The following is a 22,148-nucleotide window of genomic DNA, read 5'->3' as shown; positions in this document are numbered from 1 at the left end:
TTTTCATGTTTAGTGGAAATCTGTCGGTTAATTTGATGTCTGTTATGACCGTGAAACCTGGCATCCCTTTTTGGGCATGTCATCATTGCAGGCAAAAGCATTTCCAAAATAGTTTAAATAGCCGATCTACAAGCTTGTAGATTGGCTATTTTCATTCTTTTTTAAATAGGGCTCAAGTGGTTAACATATTTAGTTTTGTTCACCATTGCCTTTCCTCTCCTCCCATCCTCCCTCCCCTCTCTCTGCCCTTGTCATCTCTATTGACACCCTGTCTCCCCCCCTCCTACCTGTCTCAGACCTCTGTCCAACTATTCTCTGCGCTCGCTTCCTCCCCTTGCAACATCATTGCAGTTTTGTCCTCCAAAGAAAACCACTGGAGGAAAAACATCTCTTTGTGAAGTGAGACGAAAACAAACGTGCACCAGTCCCACCCCTGCCCCATTCTCTTTACAGTTCAGCAACCAAAACACTTGAAATATCCATTATTTTAATTCACCTATAATCTAAGCTCCCCTTTGTGCTTTGTGGTTGTGAATCAATAGACTGCACTCCTCAGAGCTCTAACCATACTCTTGGGGAGGGTGAAATGAATCTATTCAGACTCAGAGGCATCGAAGCATGGTAGGGTATTAAGGTGTATACGTTTGTGAATTATGCGATTCTTTCAGTCAATTGAATTAGCACTGTTGAAATGACAAATGGGCATTATTAGACCTCAGTGATTCAAAATGAATTAGGCGGAGGTAGAACACAAACCACATTTTATTCTTCAACAGATATAGAGAATATTTATTAGTGTGAAAACAACTCAAATATTTATTAAAACCTTTCGATCTAACAAATGAATATGCAAAATATCTTCCAACTGGTAAAAATTGAACCGGATTCAAAAGATTGTGACAAAATCTCACTGTTGAGACAAATTACCAAACACCCTTGCAGAGCCAAACTACCAAACACCCTTGCAGAACTTGACTGTGCAGAACAGAGTGTGAATTTTAAGGCCTGAGCAGCAGGGTACACTTGCTGACTGTCAAGTGTGAAATTCGATACCAGCAGGTCAGCAGAGAGGTCAGTCACTGTCTCCAAAGACAGCAGATCTATAATCTGCCTGTGGTGTCGGATATAGCTACCATGACACATTGAAATCAGAGAAACAGAATCCAGTCTGTCTAGATCTTATTCAACCTGAGTTTAGACATGGAACCTTTCTAGAGCACAGCAGCTGGTGATTTAACATACTGTATATACAGTATATCTTTCTCCACACACCATACGCTGCTTATAGAATTGATAGTTAAAGGGGGTGTAAGTGATATTCTTTTGTTTAAAGTATTGGCTCTAGCTCTACATTCCGACAGTAATCATTATCACAGAGTGTTTGTTCAGTAACAGGGGTCTCCCATCTCTCCAGCTCTTTGGTAAACAGAAAATAAATGTTTACATCGTGATACCAATTTTATCTAATCAGGAGAGAGGACTCACACAGGAAGTGAATTTGGAAGTGATGAAAAAATAAATACAAAAATTGGAACTATAAAATTGAAGTTGAAAAATGGGAGGTTCTCTCCCCTGACTGGATACAACTGGTATCCCTACCTGTATTTTCTGTTTATTAAAGGGCTGGAGAGATGGGGAGACCATTACTGAACAAACACTCCATAGAAATGATAACTATCACAATATAGAGCTTTAACCTTTTAACAAAAAAAAACCTTACAACCCCTTTAACGGATGAAAAATAAAAAAGGCATTTGGCATTTACGGACAATTGTAAACATGTAAACTTCAAGTGTGATATGGAACCCACCCCACTATTTCAAAGCTTATCTCTCCTACCAAAAATGTATTTGGTACAAAAGCGGGTAGCATATTACATTTAGAGTAAATCTTTTGCTGAGAACCTCTGAGCTTTAAGCATGAGCTTTAATGCAAAGCAGGTTTGTTCTGTTGTTTTCCATTTCTTTTGTTCTTTTTTTTACAAATCAGAGCTAACATAAAATTCTAAAATAAAGTGAGCCAGAGAAAATATTTGCTTTTTAAGAGCAAGAATTAGCAGCAAACCCCAGATGAATCCAAAAATGCCCTGGACATTTTCATGGAGTTCCTCGGAGGTCAGGTTCTCAAGTAATTGAGTTTCTCTAAGTTAAGGTGCTACCAGGAGAGACAGGAATCAAGATGTTCGTTTATCTTGGATGCATGGACCTTTACTTGGCACACAGGACAGCTGACCCCGAGGGAGGCAGAGGAAGAGGAGGCAGCTCCGGTATGCAGTCCAGAGGTTGAAGGGATAGAAGGATGGGAGGAAGGGAAGGAAGAGGAGTTGGTGGAGGTAGAAGAGGTTGACGCCTGCTGTGAGGTGGGCATTTTGGCTACCACTGCAGAAGAGGCATGAGCAGAGGGGCTGACCCTTGACCTTTTCACTTCTGGAGATGTTGGTGACTCGCTGCCTAGCGCCTCCCGGAGGAAGCTCATGAGGTCTGCCGAGTCATCCAATGGTCTCTTCCTAGATGCTCCAGCAATGCTGTCATGATTAGCATGTTCAGAATGCTTGGAGTGGTTAGGTTTAGCGGGGTTGGGTTTGGATGCCGTTGGAAACACAGATGGGTGATTGGACTCTTCTTTTTTGATTGCGATAAAGCTAGGCTTAGGTGGTTTAGCAGGGCTGGGGTTGGATGCCGTTGGAAACACAGATGGGTGATTGGACTCTTCTTTTTTGATTTTGATAAAGCTAGGCTTAGGTGGTATAGCAGGGCTGGGTTTGGATGCCGTTGGAAACACAGGTGGGCGATTGGAGTCTTCTTTTTTGATTGTGTTAAAGCTAGGCTTAGGTGTAGTAGCGATGGCAGTGGAAAGGCTACTTTCAGAAACAGTGGAGAAGGCATTCCTGTTACATGATGGCACTGCTCCTATAGTCTCATCTGGTGGCTTTGAGACTGTGGCTGAGGGAGAACTTGTCTTAAGGCTTCTGCTATTGAAGAGGTCTTTTATGGAACCCTTTGTAGTCTTCAGCGGGTCTCCTCTGATGCCGGATGGGATACCGGTCCTCGTTCCACGGCTAAGGGGTTTGGCGAGCCTAACTGGCGAGCCTTTGACGTTTGTGAAATATCTGGTGTTGCCGACGGACCTCTTTTTAGGTGGTCCCTGTACCTCAGAGGGACCTGTCCTGTTCCAGGGTGAGGTAGTGAGGCTCCCGTTGGTCTGGGATGAAGGGGAGAAGAGGGGCTTCTTCGGAGAGAAGGCAGGGCTTTGGAGAGGTCTTTCTGGCATGTGGTCCCCTGAGGACGATGCAGTTGAAGTCGAGGGTCTGGAAGAATTCCCTCCAAGGATGAGTCCTTTCCCACTGAAAGGAATAAAAGCCCGGATGTCCTGTAAGCCAGAGCCTGACAGGGAGAAAATATTTTATAAAAAAATTACCAGTTGCATTTTACATTTTAAACGATGAAATCAATATGATGCTTTATAATGGCCTATTCTGTTGATACAATATCAGGACGATTAAAAAAATTCAAGCACTAAATAGTCAGTGAGACTAATGCTTAACCACTTAAACCCTATATACTCGGGGTCCCCCAGTGGTCTATACTTGGTCCCCTCCTTTTTCCCCCTCTACGCCACATCTCTTTGCAGATAATAGTCCATCTACAAACTCACATGTCGCAATACAGTGGGTTGTGAGATTGTAGATATGCTATTTTCACCAAATGTATCTATTATAATATACCCAGAATACAGATGCTATGGTTCATGTTTTTAAGGTGCTTGAAATGTAAAATAGCGTAACAAACAATACATGCCTGGCTAGAATGAAAGGCAGTAAGGCACTCGTGTGGACAGTGGAATCAAATTACTTTTAGGGAATAGAGTTTGCTACCATAATGGACATTGGTTGATATCAACCTATCGGCCTTCCGGTTCTCCAAAATATTTAATAAAAAATCTAACAAATCACTGTATGCTTTGGAAAATGGTCAGCACTCAGGAGTAATGTGAAGTATACTGTGAGTCACAGTCAATGGCGTAAACATGCCATACCACCGGTATGGTCCATTAACTGATGCTAATCACCTGTGGTTGGTTTGGAGCCCTTGCCGTTTCCTGGAGCTTGCATCTCAGGGGTCTTCTTGTCTTTGTTACCGCCTGCCTGTAAGCCAGAGCCTGAAAGGGAGAAAATATTTAATAATAAAATTACCAGTTGCATTTTACATTTTAAACGATGAACTTATTAATATAATACTTTATAATGGCCTACTCCTGCTGTGAGTATTACATGTGCGTACTTGATGAGGTTTTGGGAACATTGGTGGTCACTGGTCATATCTATGTTAGATTATGTATATCTTTTACGAAATAACTTTGCCCTATTGGGTATTTTGGCCGACAGAATGGGAAATGACCAACAACCAGTAAATTGCGGCTGTAGGTTTTTTACTCACAAGCCACTATTAGCAGGACATTAAATCTCAATTGGAGTGCAATTGTATTCTAAATATCCAGCTGGCAGGAAATACAGTGAAATGGGGGCACACTGGTGGCTTAATAACAAGTTAATGCACGTACCACATGATCTACTGTATTCAAATCACTCTCTTCCCTCCATAAATCATGCATAAACATAGCTCATTGTTTGTTTACATCTTCTCCAAAGTCAATAAAATGTAACTGAACTTAACTAAACATCATTATAGAATCTCTCAATCGGCTGGCTCGTTATCCAGATCCGAAAGCCACTATGAGAATATGGTTCAGATTATGGGTTTGATTATTGCTGAAGTCTCTTGATGATTCTCTCTCTGTTAGTTAATGTGGCTCGGGTTGCTGCTGGAACTCAGTCCAACTAAGGCACGTTGACGTGACAGTTATCTCTATGTATGGAGATCTGGGCCGAGGTTGCTGATGTCAGACTCCGTACATATGGCACGTTTAGGTCTCTATGACGACTTGCAGGTCGATTGTCTCCATCTATAGGGATCTCCATATATAGGCTAGTGCTGGCAAATATGCCCTGAATGTTTTCTACAATCATCGTGTTTTATTTGAGATAGTAAAATATCGGATTGACTGATTTAGAGACACCAAAAAAGGATTTTGTTTGTTTCATAATTCGATAATCATGCAGTCTGTTGATAAAATATCAGGATAATGATGAAAAAATTCAAGCACAATATAGTCACTTAAACCCTATATACTTTGACCGGGGTCCCCCAGTGGTCTATACTTGGTCCCCTCCTTTTCCCCTCTATCCCACATCTCTTTGCAGAAAATAGTCGATCTACAAGCTCAAGTGTCGCAATACAGTGGGTTGTGAGATTGTAGATATGCTATTTTCACCGAATGTTTGCCTATTTTTGCCGAATGTATCTATTATGATATTCCCAGAACACCTACGGATACTATGGTTCATGTGCTTAAGGTGCTTGAAATGTAAAATAGTGTAGTGGCTGGAATGAAAGGCACTTGTGTAGACAGTGGAATAAAATTTAATTTTGGGTATAGAGTTTGCTACCATAATGGACATTCCTGTCGGCAAAATATTTTCTCAAAAATCTAACGAATCACTGTATGCTTTGGAAAATGGTCAGCACCCAGGAGTAACGTGAAGTATACCGTGAGTCACAGTCAATGGCGTAAACATGCCAGACCACCGTTATGGTCCATTAACTGATGCAAATCACCTGTGGTTGGTTTGGAGCTCTTGCCGTTTCCCGGAGCTTGCATCTCAGGGTTCTTCTTGTCTTTGTTACCGCCTGCCAGTGCTTTGCCTTTCTTCTTGTATCCCTCTGGCTCCTTCACCTTGATGTAGGTTCCTCCGCAGCTGCGTCGGTGGTCCTCCCACCAGTTATCCAAAGCAGATGGCGCACGGTTCATGGCCCTTTTCACGTAGCCAAGGTAGGGCTTGCGGTTCTGGCAGGGCCCGTCACACCGCCACCAGTGCGTCCGGTAAACATCAACCTCATCATTGAAGGTGTGGTAGACCTGCCGGGTGGTGGGAATGGAGTGAAAGATGAGAGAAGACAATTAGCCAGGGAAAGACAGAAATGGAGAGAAGACAATTAACCACTTAAGCTGTACAAATTTCGGCGTACGACGAATAGCGAAATCGATGATCTACAAGCTCTATAAGCTCATAACATGTCCAGAATAGGGATGCCAGGGTGAAAGTGGTTAAAGGTAAATGTCACCTTAGAAGATGAAACAGAACTTAGAGAAGTTGCGGTGTCATCATAAATGTACTGTTTATGTAGTGACACTTTGGATTGTATTACTTGTGTGAAACTACTCTGCAGGGAAATGGAGAGCAGTCATTGTGCCTGTAATTTAACCTGTACTTGGAATGTTAGGTTGTACATTTATGGGGCATTTAAATTAATTTGAACAAGACAATAAGTTTGTGGTGAGTTAAAAGGTTCTGAAAATGTCTTCGATGACATCTACATCTGCATAGTGAGAAGGATCTGGGGAAGTCATTCGAGTCAGTGTTTGTATTGCGGATGTGGAATGACTTACAGAGATCTTGGTTCCGGTTTCCTTGTTGATTCTGTCCATGTGTTTACAGAATTCCGGTCCATGCCCATCTCTGTCTCGATTGTTTTGGGTCACAAACAGCAGTGCGTGGATCATTTCATGGAGGAGGGTCTGGAGGAAGTGTTGAATACAATATTATCGTAATCGTTAAGTATGCAATTAATAACATAATATTGCCCTAATCTCTGCATAGCCAGAATTTTGTCAGAATTTATTGAGAGGATAGCCCCTTGAGATGCAGCATCTCATTATACGTAAAACATTACATACAGTACAAGTACACAATACACAATACACACATGTACAGATACAGTTAGCTTGCTCACCCTCTCCCACCCACGCAACCCATTCACCAACTCAATTTAAACAAAGAAGCCATTAGTCAGACTTGATAAGTCAATCAATTTATTGACTTTTTTTGGGGGGGACGTTCCTATCACGCAAAAATGTGGCGGCCCCTCGGGCCCCCTGTTCAAGACCCATGATCAAATCTAACTACAACTAATCTCTTATGGGGGTTCCTGGCAGCAAATATTTTCTATTGGGGGGTTGTACGTATCAATTTGGGAGTCCTTGAGGTGAATGTTTTTAGAAATACTCGAATAGAGAGTATCAGTGTTTACCTCCACCAGGTCTCGCCTGGGTCTGAGCTTCAGCAGGGGCGCACTGAGTCTGATGGAACACAGTCCACCACGACCTTCATAAGAACACACACCTGCACACCTGGAGGGGGAAATTAGTAGGCTATTAGTTAGTATCATTTATACCACTGTACTTTGTAGTGTTAATAATGTATACAATTGCAGCTTTCATTGTGTACAAAATAAATGTGACCTAATGGATCCCGTAAAGATTTGGTCCATTTGGTCACATTTATGAGATTGGTCACAGTCTCCGAGTTTATGAACACTGACGATTTTACTGTGAGTGAAGCAGTGGTTTTCAACGTGACCCCTAGCCGAAGCAACTTAGATGCTATAATGCTATCTGGCATCTAAGTTGCAATACCAACCCTGGACAGTCAATTCATTGAAACCGAAAAGTCCTATCTGATTGTTAAACGTTAAACTCACCAAGATTGCAGCTGTACAGAAAGTTGTGTTATCCTCTCCTCTTTGTATCTGTCAAGTCTTTGTTTCATAAAGATCCACCGTAGACATGTTCTTTCTGTCAATACATTCAGTAAAGGTATTGATGTAAATGTTCGAGTTTGGAAGCGCTCGTTGGAAATCATTCAACGGAAATTGCACATAATGCAGGAGGCAGCAGGACGTTGCGTTATGAAAACGAATGCTTCCAAACTCAAACACTTACTTACACAAATAATCACCTGCACAGAATTTATTGAGAGAAAGTAGCTCATAACATGTCTATGGTGTTTTTTTATTAAACAAAAACTTGACAGATACAAAGAGGATAACCCAAGCTTTACGTACAGCTGCAATATTGGTGAATTTAATGTTGTTTAACACAATCAGAAAGGACTTTTCGGTTTCAATGAATGGGCTGTCAAAGGTTTGTATTGCAATGTAGATGCCAGATAGCATTAAAGCATCACAGTTGCTTGCAGCTCTAAAAGTGACCCCAGGGATCCTTGAGGATGTCCCAACCAGATGGGTAGAAGTTTAATTTAACTATAACTCAATACACTTGAGATTATATTACAATGCAAACATGTATCAGTGACTATGCTAACATGTGAATAAATATCATGGATCTTTTTCTCATGCACAAATATGATATTTAGACAATTTAATTTAAACCAAAACACATCATATATTTCATGATCATATCAGGGTCTCATCAGACACTTTGAAATGGGGGTCCATGGTCATTAAAGTAAATATGGGGGTCCACGTCATGAACAAGTTTGAAACCCTTACAGTGTCATCCTCGGGCTCCATTTGACCTCGACCCCACAGAGTTTCCCCCAGAAGAACTTGTCATTGAAGGTCAGGAACATGGCTCGGACGTCGGGGCTGGGGTCCAGCATCTCCCACGACTCATCGACGATTGACAGCGGCCTCTCTGGGTCTGTGTGCGACGAGTGGGTCACAGCAGGGACACTGCTGCTGGTGGGTTTATTACTCACGTTACTTTGAGTGGAATCACTCGACCACAGCGAAGGCGAAGCTGACTCGTGTTCAATGTCGAACTGCTCCTGCAGCTGCAGAGCGAGGATGAAATCTGCATCCATGGTGTTGATCAACAGAGAAGAGACGTGGCAAGTGCTTTTGTGTTTGGGAAAGTTGTAGAATGTAGCCGTTTAGCTAACTGACTAGCGTGTAGGGGTTGGTGTCAAACATGGAAAGAAAACACCACTACCTACCATGTCCCGACCCGAATAATCAACGTTAAATAAAGCACCTCGTTTTACTAACATTACCCTACATCTAGCTAATTGTTAGCTTAGGTTTTGGTGTTAGCTGCTGACACCAAAACCGTTAGATTCAGGCGCCAGACAGTTGTTTGGGTTTGTTGTTCCGGGCTTGTTTTCCCTTTTTTACCCCAGGGAAGAATTCTGGGATATGTAGTTTCTCCTCATCGCCAGTGCGGGCTAAGTGAAAACGTAACCCTGCGTTTCTCCAGCCACAACAAAACATTATATTTTTTACTCACCACTATCGTACATGTACATTATATATACAACGAGAGCTACAGAAAAACTATTTTAATGTTATTAGTACATTATAATAGTATTTCAAATAATTCGTTTTTATACGGGGTTGGAGACTTGTTGGCCACCAATATTGTTCTGATCCTCGTGACGTTTCAGGGTGTCAACCTGGGTCCAGCTTCCTGTTTGGGTCACTGCTGCTGCTGTGAGCTGCTGTGAGCTTCTTCTTTTCTTCTATTTCATCAATTTATTAACGTTAATAATAACTAACGTTCATTGTTTTACAGCGTTTAGGGCGTGTAGTTCTATTAGGAGATGGCAGACACGGGGAATAGACTGCGCAAGCAGCTGGAATCGGCGAATTTCGACCCGCAGAACTATGTCAAGCAACTGTCACAACAGTCCGACGGCGACAGGGATCTGCAGGAGCACCGTCAGAAGATCCAGACCCTGGCCGACGAGACGGCCCAGAACCTGAAGAAGAACGTCTACAAGAACTACAGGCAGTTCATCGAAACGGCCAAGGAGATCTCCTACCTGGAGAGCGAGATGTACCAGCTCAGTCACATCCTCACGGAGCAGAAGAGCATCATGGAGAGCATCACCCAGGCCCTGCTGTCCACGGACAAGGACGAGACGTCCAAGGAGATGCTGGCCGCCTTCCCCAAAGAGACCGAGGAGGTGAAGCAGAGGACGCTGACTTCGCTGCTGGAGAAAGTGGAGGGGGGTAAGAACATCATGGACACCCCGGGGAGGCACTTGGTTTATAACGGGGATCTGGCTGAGTTTGACGTGGACAACATGGCCCTCATCCAGAAGGTCCACGCCTTCCTGATGAACGACTGCTTGCTGATCGCCACTTGGCTGCCCAACCGCCGGGGCACGGTCAAGTACAAGTACAATGCCCTGTATGACCTGGAGAGCTTTGCCGTGGTCAACGTGAAAGACAACCCTCCCATGAAAGACATGTTCAAAATCCTCATGTTCCCCGACAGCCGCATCTTCCAGGCGGAGAACAGCAAGGTCAAGAAGGAGTGGCTGGAGATTCTGGATGAAACCAAGAAGAACAAGGTGACAAAGGACAGGCACAAGAAGGAGGAGGAGGTGGTCCCCAACTCCCCTGTGAGGGCCGAGGCATCGACCAACCCCTTTGATGACGAGGATGACGACGAGCCTCGCCACTCGGAGGAAGCTGTGAACCTGAGCCTGGATTGGATCCAGGAGCTGCCAGAGGACCTGGACGTCTGCATCGCCCAGCGGGACTTTGAGGGTGCTGTGGACCTGCTGGACAAGCTTAACGAGTACCTCAGGGACCAGCCCGTCACTCAAAAGGTCAAGGAGCTCCGATCCAAGGTGGACGAGCGAGTGCGTCAGCTGACTGAGGTGCTGGTGTTCGAGCTGTCTCCTGACCGGTCTCTCCGTGGCGGACCCAAGGCCACCCGACGGGCTGTGTCCCAGCTCATCAGATTAGGTTTGACACTCTCTCACTCTATATCACACCTACAGTAGGAGCTGGATACTTGAAGAATATGTACATTTTGTAAAATAAACATGGGTGTCTCTTATTTATGCTAATCTTCCACTTGACTAGGAAGAGCAATATTGCTCAGATCTCCTTCCTCTTGTAATTGAAACATCGTTTTTTTCAAATTATCTTAATTAAGCATTGTAATCAGTAAATGAGCACTCCTTTTGGGCCATTTAAACCTAACAATATCATCCTTGATGTTGTGTGAGTTGTCAATTAAATCTGCCTGATTGAGTTGCTGACTTATAGCGTAGGATCTGTTGAATGCCCAAATTATACCTGTATTGTTTTGACTACTCTGGTGAGGTGCCGACAACTCTTGCAATGTTCCAACAAAAATGTTCTAAAGGTCTCATCTTCATCTACCATATTTACAGGCCAGTCAACCAAGGCCTGTGAGCTGTTCTTAAAGAACCGTGCCTCAGCGGTCCAGACGGCCATAAGGCAGCTGCGTATTGAAGGCGCTACTCTGCTCTACATCCACAAGCTGTGCAACATCTTCTTCACCAGCTTGCTGGAGACCGCCAAGGAGTTTGAGATGGACTTCGCTGGGAACACAGGCTGCTACTCTGCCTTTGTGGTTTGGTCCAGATCGGCCATGAGGATGTTCGTGGATGCCTTCAGCAAGCAGGTGGGTGGAGCAGTGAGATGACCACGAATACTAGCATGCATCTATGCATATACACACACACACACACACACACACACACACACACACACACACACACACACACACACACACACACACACACACACACACACACACACACACACACTCTTACATTTACACTTACACTTACACATACACATACACACACTATTTACTTTTGGGTCCTATTTAAAACCACTCTTTTAAAACCCATACATATTTTTTAACTTATGAATTAGAGTTATTTTCACATGCGTAAAAAAATAAATCAGGTCTTATGATTACAGATATTACCAATGTATACAAACCCGTTATAGCCCCAAAATACAGCAAATACAGTTAAAAATGTTTTATCTGTTGCTAGCACATAGGCATGTATGCTAAAAAAGTGTCCATGTCCTACCAAAGTAAAACTGCCAGTGTAACCTTGTCCCCAGGTGTTTGACAGTCAGGAGAGCCTGTCGACGGCAGCCGAGTGCGTCAAAGTTGCCAAGGAGCACTGCAAGCAGCTGAACGACATCGGGCTGGACCTGACCTTCACCCTGCAGTCCCTTCTGGTCAAAGACGTTAAGGCGGCCCTGCAGAGCTACAAGGACATCATCATGGAGGCCACCAAGCATCGTAACTCAGAAGAGATGTGGAGGCGGATGAACCTCATGACCCCCGAGGCTTTGACCAAACTCAAGGTGGTTTGAGGCATTTTGTCATTTTACAGTGTGTATGACAGTAAATGTACATGCATAATTGGAATCTGATTGATCCTCCAGCTATCGTTGTATAACAGGCTGCCTATTTACAGTATCTCGAACAAAGAAATCAAGTTGCTGTTGTCAAATGTTTGTGCCGCATTCTTCTTATTCTTGTTGTTATCTCTGAGCACACCGAAACAAATGACAAATTAACTGTAAATTGGGTTTGGCACTGGCAGAATGTTAACATAATTTCTTATTCATATTTTGAAGCAATACACTCTTAAGATTTTTGGCTTTGGCACCATCACCAACCCTGGCCAATCAAAAATTCTGTATCCCCATGGTCTTAGTATGGTAAGTTACAAAAATGCAGTTTCATCCATCGTTCTTTCTTTTCGTCTTTCCATGCACACAGGAGGAGATGCGCAGCTGTGGTGTGAGCAGCTTCGAGCAGTACACGGGCGACGACTGCTGGGTGAACCTTAGCTACACGGTGGTGGCATTCACCAAGCAGATGATGAGCTTCCTGGAGGAAGGTCTGAAGCTCTACTTCCCCGAGCTGCACATGGTGTTTCTGGAGAGCTTGCGTGAGATCATCCTGGTGGCCGTGCAGCACGTGGACTACAGCCTGCGCTGCGAGCAGGACCCCGAGAAGAAGGGCTTCATCATGCACAATGCCACATTCCTCCACGACACTGTGCTGCCTGTGGTGGAGAGGCGCTTCGAGGAGAGCGTAGGCAAACCCGCCAAGCAGCTACAGGACCTGAGGAAGACCACTAGACCGGTCAGAGTCAACCCGGAGAGCACCACATCCTTGGTTTAAAAAGCACATCAGGGAATGGCCTTTTGCAGGAGGTTTAGAGAGACTACTGGACACTCGAGTGGCTGTTGAAAATGGGCTGTTGTGAAAATGTACAATAAATTACAGCTTTTTAAGGAGTGACCGCTGAAAGATTTTCATGTTTTATTTAAATTCTACTGCACATGGAACGAATTGGCTCCTATAGAGCAATGAGTCATAGCTTGCTTAACCCATATGGCCATGGAAATGTTCTGCACATAGTTGTACGGGTATGCACATAGTGGAATCCTCAAGATGTGGACAGTTGGACAATACGTGCACATTTCAGAGATCGTCGTTTAACCCTATGATTTATTTCACAATTTTGTACTCCACTGGTTCTCAAAGTGGGGTCGGGTCCAGGGACCCCTGGGGAAACAGTATAAACACTATAAATGTTTTGGCTATTATTAAACGCATTGGCTATTTGAAGATAGCCGACGCGATGCATTGTGACCTTGTAGATTGGATATTGTCCAAAAACTTTGACAAATCTTTTCTTATGGGGTCTCTGGCACAAGATATTTTCAAATGGGGCTCCACGCCCAAAAACATATACTTTTGGGAGGCCTTGTCCTTGACATGAAAAGTTATTGAGAACCACTGTTGTACTCACTGTCAATGTTTTTGAAATGGCAGAAAAAGAGATCACTTTCAAATCTGTCTTCACCAACTGTCAGTTTGTGAAATTATATGTAATGTGATTTTGAATTCACCTGACTGGAGAGAAATTCCCACGACTGGCGCAGCTTTGATTGTCATGCTATGAATAGTGAACACTTCAGTGTACTGTAGCGTAATGAGAAAGGAATGACTGAATAAAAGGGATGACTGAGAAAACAAATGTCCTGGTGAATGTTGACCATTGGTCATCGCTCAAAACTAATCACTAGTCTAGTCTCTATGTAATAATACAATAAATTAAATGTTGCCATGTACACTACAAACATAGTTTGTGTTTTGTTTGCAGTAAGAAGCTTGTTGCACTCAAAAACACTGTATGGTGCTTTTGCTGAGCACATTAGATGTATAGTATAACATGGAAATGTCATGGGTCAAACCAGTGAAAAAGCTTGAGAGGATTTGCAACACAGCTCTCATTGCAAAAAGGGTTGCGATGAAAGAGGTCTGGAATCCAAGTGCTAATCCACAATATTGGGCACGGGACATCATTTTAGGACAGTTTTATTGACCCATTTCCCTGTGATTTGTGGAGATTAACAAGCATAATGGGTTTATGTTGTAATTGTTAATGTCAAAGTAGGATAAAAAAAAACCTGGACTATACTGGAGAGACTGCTGTTGTTTTCACTAGAGCACACTGGGTACCAAAAGTAAAAACAAAAACTCACATCTCATCTGACTCATCCATAGCATCATTTGTTTGGTTACATTTGTGAAGTACAATACACATGCAGTTATTCAGCTGTGTGACATTGGTCAGAGACATTGCTTCAGAGCTTCACAGTGGCAAAGACAACAGCGCATCACGTTGTGATGTGTTGTAGATTGCTATTTTAAAAAATTCTATGTTTGAATAACTCAGATCAGAAGTTTTTCAAGTTGATTAGAATTTTATTTTGCACTTTTTGACAAAATATTGGTCAAAACATCTGGATTTGGTGCCTGGGACTCTCCAACATTGGGATCTGCATCGGACCCAAAAATCTGGCATCGGTGGGGCCCTAATTATAACGGGACTGTGTGAGGAATACCATGAGCAGCAGACTATCACATGACATACATACAACACTTTATACGCTGTGTGGAGTGCAGTATGTTGGCAGCTGTAAACATAAGAGTAGCAACTGTCAAATAGCAGACTGACCACAAAGGAAGTGGCACTTAATAAAACTAAACTTGTTAAATTAGTGGTGAGCACTCCTGCATTCCTGTGAATTTGCCAGGTCTAAATTAGTACACAGGGCGGTGCAGATGTTGATGTGGTCTGTCATTTTAACAAGAAAAAAAGAAAATGGTTGATGCCAGTTTTATGAAACTTTGATGGACATGATCTGAAACTTAATTAATTGCTTGTGGATTGTATGGTAAAGAAAAGTCAGAATTGTCCAGAATGGCCACAAGAGTAAGGAGAATGATTACATTGGAGTAAAGTTTATTCATCTGAAAAAATGTGTCAATGCAGCATGTCACGACTAAAACCTATGATGTGTTTTCGACTGAAAAAGTTTAGCCAAAGTATAAATCACACTTGTGTCAGGATACTACAATCAGGGGTGGAAAGAGTAGGCCAACCAGACTTTTCTACTCAAGTAGAAGTAAATGTTACTAATAATGCTGAGGGCATCTCAAGTAAAAGCACTAATGTAGCTCCTTTTGATGTCTATTCTGAGTCGCAATTCGGTCACCATGAAAGAGTCAAGGTGGGTCAGGTGACAACCAATCACTCTCCAAATCAGTGATGCTCTCCAAAGTGGTGAGAATCTTTTCTTTTTAAGAAATCTTTATCAAAGATTGGCAAACAAAATTAGTTTCAAAGCTCATAAATAAGATCTTTCTGATTGGACTATAACATCATGCAGCCTACAGTGATTCTTGTTATTCCAAAAGCGGTTGAGTGGTAGCCTACTTCATCAAAAATCGACTTATTTGAAAGTAGAATTACAAATTAAAAGTACATAAAAAGCTACTCAATTACAATAATAAGAGCACTTGTAATGAGTTACTTTCCATGCTGACTACAACAGCATGGCTGTTGGTCAAAGAACAGAAAAACTCCAGAGATATTCATAGCACTCGTTTATGCTGATCCTGTTTTGATGGCAGCACTGCCCTCCTGTGGCAGTACTTTAGAATAGCATAGTTTGGCCGCTTTCAAGATGCTCGGCTAATCTCATTTGACTGCGAGCGAGATTTGTGTTATGTGTCACATTCATAGTTCTAATAGAAGTAAAAATGTGTACATATTTAAATTCCAACCAGTCAACTATTTGCTGCATCATTTCCAACAATTTCTCCAATAAATACCCCCCCTCCCCCCTTAAAGGTTAGTCAGTCATTATGTTAATTATCTACCATGTCACTAATTTGTATAATGATGACACCATGTTATAGATTTAACATTCTTTACCATAGCTGGATAGCTTAATTTGAAAATAACCGTGGTGGTATTAGTGAAACATGAACATGTCTTTGCTGTGCCTAACATTTATAAGCAGCTGTAGAACTGACAGGCTGTGGCAGACAGATATATTTTTACATACACTACATTCCAATTAATATGATTGTTTTCTCTGTTTCTTAGCTCTTCCCTTTCCAGTCACTGACGTCCTCAGAGCCAGAGGGCTTAACCACATGAACGCTATAGTCCATATTCTGGGCATGTCATGATAGGCGATCATTCAGCAAAAATAGGCCAACATTCAGCAAAATCATAGAGCTGGTAGATCTTCTATATTCGCTGAATGTACGCTGCAGAAGAGGGATCTTAGGGTTCAAGTTAAGGACCAGATGGGTGCAGATTGATTCCTTGAGATCTCTGAATGCTCTCTTTCTTACAGTACATCAGTCCAGCATACTTTATTGGGGGATGAGGATCTTGCGAGATCCTTCAGGACTGCTGACCTTTGCACAATGGGGTACCAAAGACCCAAAAAGCCCTTCATCTTCCACTTGGTGGTTGGAACAGGGAAGGAACGGATGGCTTCAGCTTTACCAAATTGTGGCTTGCTTGAGCTTGCCATACCCAATGACAAATGACCCATGGTACTGTAGTTCTCTCTGAGCGACAGAATGCCTTCGAGGGTTGATGGTCAGCTCAGCTGCTCTGATGCGTTACAGGCCTTGCTGCAGGTGACACACTTGCACCTCCCAGGACTGGCTGAAGATCAACACATCATCCAGGTAAGCTGCAGAGAACTCAGACACACCCATCAACACATTAGTCTCTGGAATGTGGAAGGTGCCCAGGCCAGTGGAGACCAAATGACATCACACAGAACAGAACTACCAAATTGTGTCTTGAATGCTGTAAACTCTTTAATCTCTGGTGCCATGGTCATGGTGGCCAGCTGCCATAGTATAGCCTTTGTTCAAGTCCAAAGTTTTGATGTAGCTTACTCTGCCACCCCTCTCCCCCATGTCATCAATTTGGAGCATTGTGCATGGATCAAAGACATATATGGAGTTAAGATACCTGATGTCAATACAAAAGCACAATGAATCCTCTTTCTTTGGCATAGGTACAATGGGACTTTTGGAGTCCTCAATTATCCCCCACTCCAACATCAACTTGATCTCCTTCTACAATGTATTGATGCTGGTATATGGTCCTTTAAGTTTTGGGTTGAAAGAAAGGGTCAGAGGTCGAGGTCACAATGAAGGTCAAGGTAAAAATGTACAGCGGATGGGCGGATTCTCATGACACTTGATGGGAATGATCAGTAGGCTAGCTGCTCTTAAGAGAAGAGATTATTACGTTTTGTGTCAAAGATCAAGGCCACGGTCATAATCAAGGTCACGGTCAAAATTACTTAATGATGATCGAAATGGTAGTCAGTGAGGAAACAAAACCCAGCACTGTAGGGAAGATTATGCTGAAGATGGATTTGTGCTAAAGCTAGAGGGTGACCACATTAACCATAGGGACCAGGAGGCACAATGAAATAGGCCTATATGATGATCAAGTGCACATGCCACTCTACATCTAAATTCTGTGACTCACAGAGCAGCAGTAGAATTAGCAGATTAGACGTAAACGAATCAGACAAAAATAGACGCAGATGTGTTCTGCTGGATCTGCTTGCGTCTGGTGCACTTGTATGGGATGCGGCACACACGTCTTCCGTATCAGAGCTGTTCCGCTTCACAATGCATCTGGTTCACCCCAGCTAAGTGAATGAAAATGTTTTTCTTTAAAGTGTTAGAACATTAATTATTAGGGCCATCTTGCCATTCATTACAAAGATGTCTGAGAAGTGTATTTCCTATACTTAGGAAATAAAAAAATACATTTATTTTAATTAATTGCATTAAGGTACTGGTATTTTGTATTTATTGATACAATTGTTTATGGTTGTTTGTATTTATAACAAGATATATTTTAATGTATTTTTGCATATGTGCGTGTGTTTATGTTGGCAAAGACTTGGTCTATAGTTTGGCCTGGAGGCTGGTAATGTGAGGCTAACAGGACTAATAGATGCCAAGCTTTCCCAGTGGATGTGACTGATGCTGCTCCCAGGGGAACATCCTGTCTGTCTAATTAAACCGTTAGTGCTAATAGAGGGCTAATGTCAGAGTATTGGACTGAAACCACTTTAAATGTTGTATGGTTTAGCAGTTCCATAAATGATCAATGAGTTTTTAAATTAGTGGCTGACTTCCAATATGCCAAATAATGACTCTCAATATACGTAGGCCAAAAGGCAAAAGTGAATGAATGAATGAATGAATGACTGGATGAATGACTGGATGAATGACTGGATGAATGAATGGACATTCTGGGATCTCTTATAAATAAAATAAGGAGCCCTATATTCCCTAGTCATTAATTGTTAATATAGCCCACTTTCATCCAATGCATCCCTAGCAGGACCAACCGTCTTGTCTCTATTTGTGCGACTGACTGATGATGATTTGTCATTTAGTCCTGTGGTTGGTAGATAAGACCACATTTAGCTTTTCAATTAAGGAAGATGATGGCGTTTTGTGCTTGTATTCGTGTGTGTGTGTGTGTGTGTGTGTGTGTGTGTGTGTGTGTGTGTGTGTGTGTGTGTGTGTGTGTGTGTGTGTGTGTGTGTGTGTGTGTGTGTGTGTGTGTGTGTGTGTGTGTGTGTGTGTGATCAGATCAGTCTTGATCACATGACTATAGAGATACTGTGTACCGATTTGAGTGATGTTTGGACAAAATCTGCAGAAGTAATATAAAGAAAATGTTTTGCAAAAATCGGCCTCCTGGTGGCGCTATAACAGGCCAATCTGAACATTAAGAGAGATCATTCTGCTCTGTGCTCTGGTGCCCAGGGAGTGTGCGTGCACAGTGTCGCTGCAATTGGGCCAACAGTGCCGGACATAAGCTGTTCACAAACAGACTGACGGACAGACACACACGGACGGACAGGGTGCAAACCGTCTCTGCCACGCCTTCGGCCTGGCGGAGACAACTACAAACACAACCATTCCCTCCTCCGTGCGCCTGCGTGGAGCCGTGAGGGGAGCTGTCCCTATCCTAGTGCTGGAGTGTTTTCATTGATCTGACTCCGTGTTGACGCTGTGTTTCCCCCCATTCCTGCGGTCAGAGGCGTCAGACACATACAGAAACGATGGACGAAGAATTAAAATGCCCGGTTTGCGGTTCGCTTATCAAAGACCCTATTCTGTTGCCATGCTCGCACAACGTATGTTTGGCGTGCGCTCGGAACATCATCGTGCAGACCCCGGAGGGAGAGACCCCTCCGCACAGCCGGGCTTCGGGGAACATGGACTACGACTACCTGGACATGGACAAGATGAGCATGTACAGCGAGACGGACAGCGGCTACGGCTCCTACACGCCGTGCCTCAAGTCTCCCAACGGAGTGCGTGTCTTTCCGCCCACGCTGGGAGGCGGAGGAGCGGCACACCGCCACTGCTCCATCACATGCCCGCTGTGCCACCGGAGCGTCTCGCTGGACGAGCGGGGACTCCGGGGCTTTCCGCGGAACCGGCTCCTGGAGGCCATCGTGTCGCGGTACCAGCAGAGAGGCGCTGCTGCAGCCGCCGCCACCGCCGCCTCCTCCTCGGCGGTGAAATGCCAGCTGTGTGACCGCAACCCGGTGGACGCCAGTCACGCCACGGTGATGTGCGAACAGTGCGACGTCTCCTACTGCACGCCGTGCCAGCAGCGGTGCCACCCGTCCCGCGGGCCGCTGGCCAAGCACCGCCTGGTGCCGCTGGCGGCGGCGGGCGGACACACCGCAGCGGCGGGGACGGGCGGAGCACCGCAGCAGCCGCCCGCCACCGCACGGAAGCCGGCGACGTGCGCGGATCACGAAGCGGAGAACTTCAGCGCGTACTGCGTCAACTGCAAGGCTCCCGTCTGCACGAAATGCATGGAGGACGGCAAGCACGCTAAACACGACGTTAAAGCCCTGGCCGTCATGTGGAAACAACACAAGGTGAGGATTGAGAGAGAGAGAGAGAGAGAGAGAGAGAGAGAGAGAGAGAGAGAGTGCATGTGTGTGCCTGCGTGCGTGCGTGTGCGTGCGTGCGTGCGTGTGTGTGTGTGTGTGTGCACTGTGCACAAGCTTCTGTGTGCAGCGATCCATAAACCAGGACAGCAGCCATAGGCTGTAACTATCTGATTAATTGAGATTCAGTGGTAAAATAATTATTGGATCCTAGTGTGTGTGTGTGTGTGTGTGTGTGTGTGTGTGTGTGTGTGTGTGTGTGTGTGTGTGTGTGTGTGTGTGTGTGTGTGTGTGTGTGTAGGGAATGTGCTGTAGGAAGAGGTCACCAGCACTTTGTTTCCTGCCCTCTCCTCTCCTCTCCTCTCCTCTCCTCTCCTCTCCTCATGTTCTTTCTCCATCTCTCTTCTTTGTGTTTTATAAATCTGATTTGATTTGTGTTCTCTAACTCTGTGGTTTTAATCCTGTCCGCATTCTTCCTGAGGAAGAGGAGACAGTGACTCATACTCACCTGACCTCCTCCTCCTCCTTCAACTCCTCCTCTGTTTAGTCATTCTCCCTGATCTGAGCTCACACATGCGTACGTTGTTCTCTACATCTATCTGTTCTATCTATCTTTCTCTTTCATCTTTCATTTCCTTCATCTGAACCTCCCTTGTTTACACAGAATGTGCATTGTAACTTCCTGAGTGTTCATTTTACTCAGAAAGTGTACAAATGTAACCAAATGGACCTGCAAGGGGCCGCCTGGCCGAATTGCCACATACGTAGGCTCTATAATGCCTGACAGCGAGTCCCCGGTTTGACTCCCAGGCCGGGTGGACCATTTGCTGCATGTCACTCCCCTTTACTCGTCTCTCACGGTTTCCTGTATATCTCTCTCACTGACTAACGTTAAAGGTTAAACCCCCCCCCCCCCAAAAAAAAAAACTGAAAAAGGACCTAAGGACCCACTAGGGTCCATTTGGTTACATTTGAAAACTCTCTGAGTTACACATTGTTATTATCAATGTATGTGCTCAATATAAATTGGAGGGCACAGGATGAAATTGTGTGTGTGTGTGTGTGTGTGCGCGCACACACACATACTTGCACCGTACAAGTCGGAGTGTTCGTTTAACCCTGAAAGTGTAAAAATGGACCCTTCACTTTAAGAGTTAAATGAACATTTACCATGCAAGGACGTTAAGGTTGGAATGAACCCCGGCTATGTTGGGGGTTGGGGGCTATAACTCTGGCTCGATGAATGCTTGGATCTATCTCTCGTTTCCCCTAAAAATCAATAGTTAACATGAAAAATAGATTGTAGTTGGTCGGGCTGGCTGTAATCTAGCAGTGTTTTATAGTTCAAAGTGGCAGCTTTAGAGAGAGGCCTGTTTCATGGAAGGCTTTAAAAGATGAGTCCACGACTCCACAGGGGTGTGAGGGTCAATTCATTTCCACACTTATACATATTGTATAAACTAGACTTGTTTGACTAGCGTTGTGTTGGATTCATGTTAATATGTATTTTCAGACAGTTAACCACTAAACCCTCAATACTTAGAAAACGTGTACTTTGTCTGCTCTTTTTCCCCCCTAGACCAAACCTCTTTGCCGAATATAGCAGATCTACAAGCTTTAGGGATGCTAGGGTTCAAGTGATTAATGTACAGAAAAAGGTTCTTATCATCACACAAAGAAATGGTGGCCCCCCCTGTAGTAACTCTGAGGACCCCCTGTTGAAGACCCATGGTCTAAGGGCAAACTGCAGGCAAGCGTGGAGTGTGCAGCTTAAAATCATGGCATGGACACAAGGGTGATGATGACCATGGAAGAAGTTCTAGGTAGGGTCATGGCTTTGGAGTCCAGGGCGTGAGCCTGAGTGGTGGATGTTTTCGAGACTTCACCTGGAACCTGGAGAAGAGGATAGAAGAAGAAACAAGAGGGGGCAGGGAGGGTTACGAGAAACTGTGCTCATTGCCATGTTGGCAAAGCTGGGTTTAAATACCATGCTGATTGCCATAGGGAGGAGTTCTCATCAACTTGATTGAAGATAGGTGATTGACATGGGGTGGAGTTATCAATTGCTTGATTGGTAGGAGAGGGCACTCTGGGCAGGAACAAGCCTGAAGCCATATATGCCTGGTGGCCAAATCTGGTATAGCAAGGCATTTAGTATGCTACAGC

At 44.0% G+C, this 22,148-nt stretch overlaps 3 protein-coding genes across 6 annotated transcripts in view; 2 read left to right on the top strand and 1 right to left on the bottom strand.

Moving 5' to 3' along the window:
* Window positions 1–773: 773 nt before the first annotated feature.
* On the bottom strand, window positions 774–9,011 carry sprtn (SprT-like N-terminal domain). Of its 2 annotated transcripts, XM_084081886.1 has the most exons (7): window positions 8,409–9,011; window positions 7,149–7,248; window positions 6,508–6,636; window positions 5,676–5,976; window positions 4,069–4,158; window positions 3,316–3,383; window positions 774–3,282 (listed from the first exon to the last, which is right to left on the bottom strand). In XM_084081886.1, exons 1-7 carry the CDS (start codon window positions 8,720–8,722, stop codon window positions 2,155–2,157), a joined length of 2,130 nt encoding a protein of 709 aa, XP_083938012.1. In that variant the 5' UTR covers window positions 8,723–9,011; the 3' UTR covers window positions 774–2,154. The 2 variants fall into 2 exon arrangements, with proteins under 2 accessions (XP_083938012.1, XP_083938011.1); XM_084081885.1 differs by having other exon boundaries at window positions 774–3,383.
* A 314-nt stretch (window positions 9,012–9,325) lies between these two features.
* Window positions 9,326–14,235, top strand: exoc8 (exocyst complex component 8). Its single transcript, XM_084082988.1, has 4 exons — window positions 9,326–10,613; window positions 11,048–11,301; window positions 11,757–12,005; window positions 12,427–14,235. The coding sequence occupies exons 1-4, from the start codon at window positions 9,458–9,460 to the stop codon at window positions 12,832–12,834; spliced, it is 2,067 nt and encodes a 688-aa protein (XP_083939114.1). The 5' UTR covers window positions 9,326–9,457; the 3' UTR covers window positions 12,835–14,235.
* Window positions 14,236–19,136: 4,901 nt separating this feature from the next.
* trim67 (tripartite motif containing 67) overlaps window positions 19,137–22,148 on the top strand; it is a gene marked incomplete at its 5' end in the record, with an annotated part of 59,367 nt that continues 56,355 nt past the window's right edge. For all 3 annotated transcript variants that reach the window (XM_084082983.1, XM_084082982.1, XM_084082981.1), the window contains one exon: window positions 19,137–19,970. In XM_084082983.1, the coding sequence (XP_083939109.1) occupies window positions 19,137–19,970 (834 nt within the window). The remainder of the gene's footprint in view (window positions 19,971–22,148) is intronic.

The sequence above is a fragment of the Gymnoscopelus microlampas genome (genome assembly GCF_963454915.1).
Source record: "Gymnoscopelus microlampas genome assembly, chromosome: 16".
NCBI lineage: Eukaryota > Metazoa > Chordata > Actinopteri > Myctophiformes > Myctophidae > Gymnoscopelus > Gymnoscopelus microlampas.
This window is presented reverse-complemented; position numbering and strand designations above follow the sequence as displayed.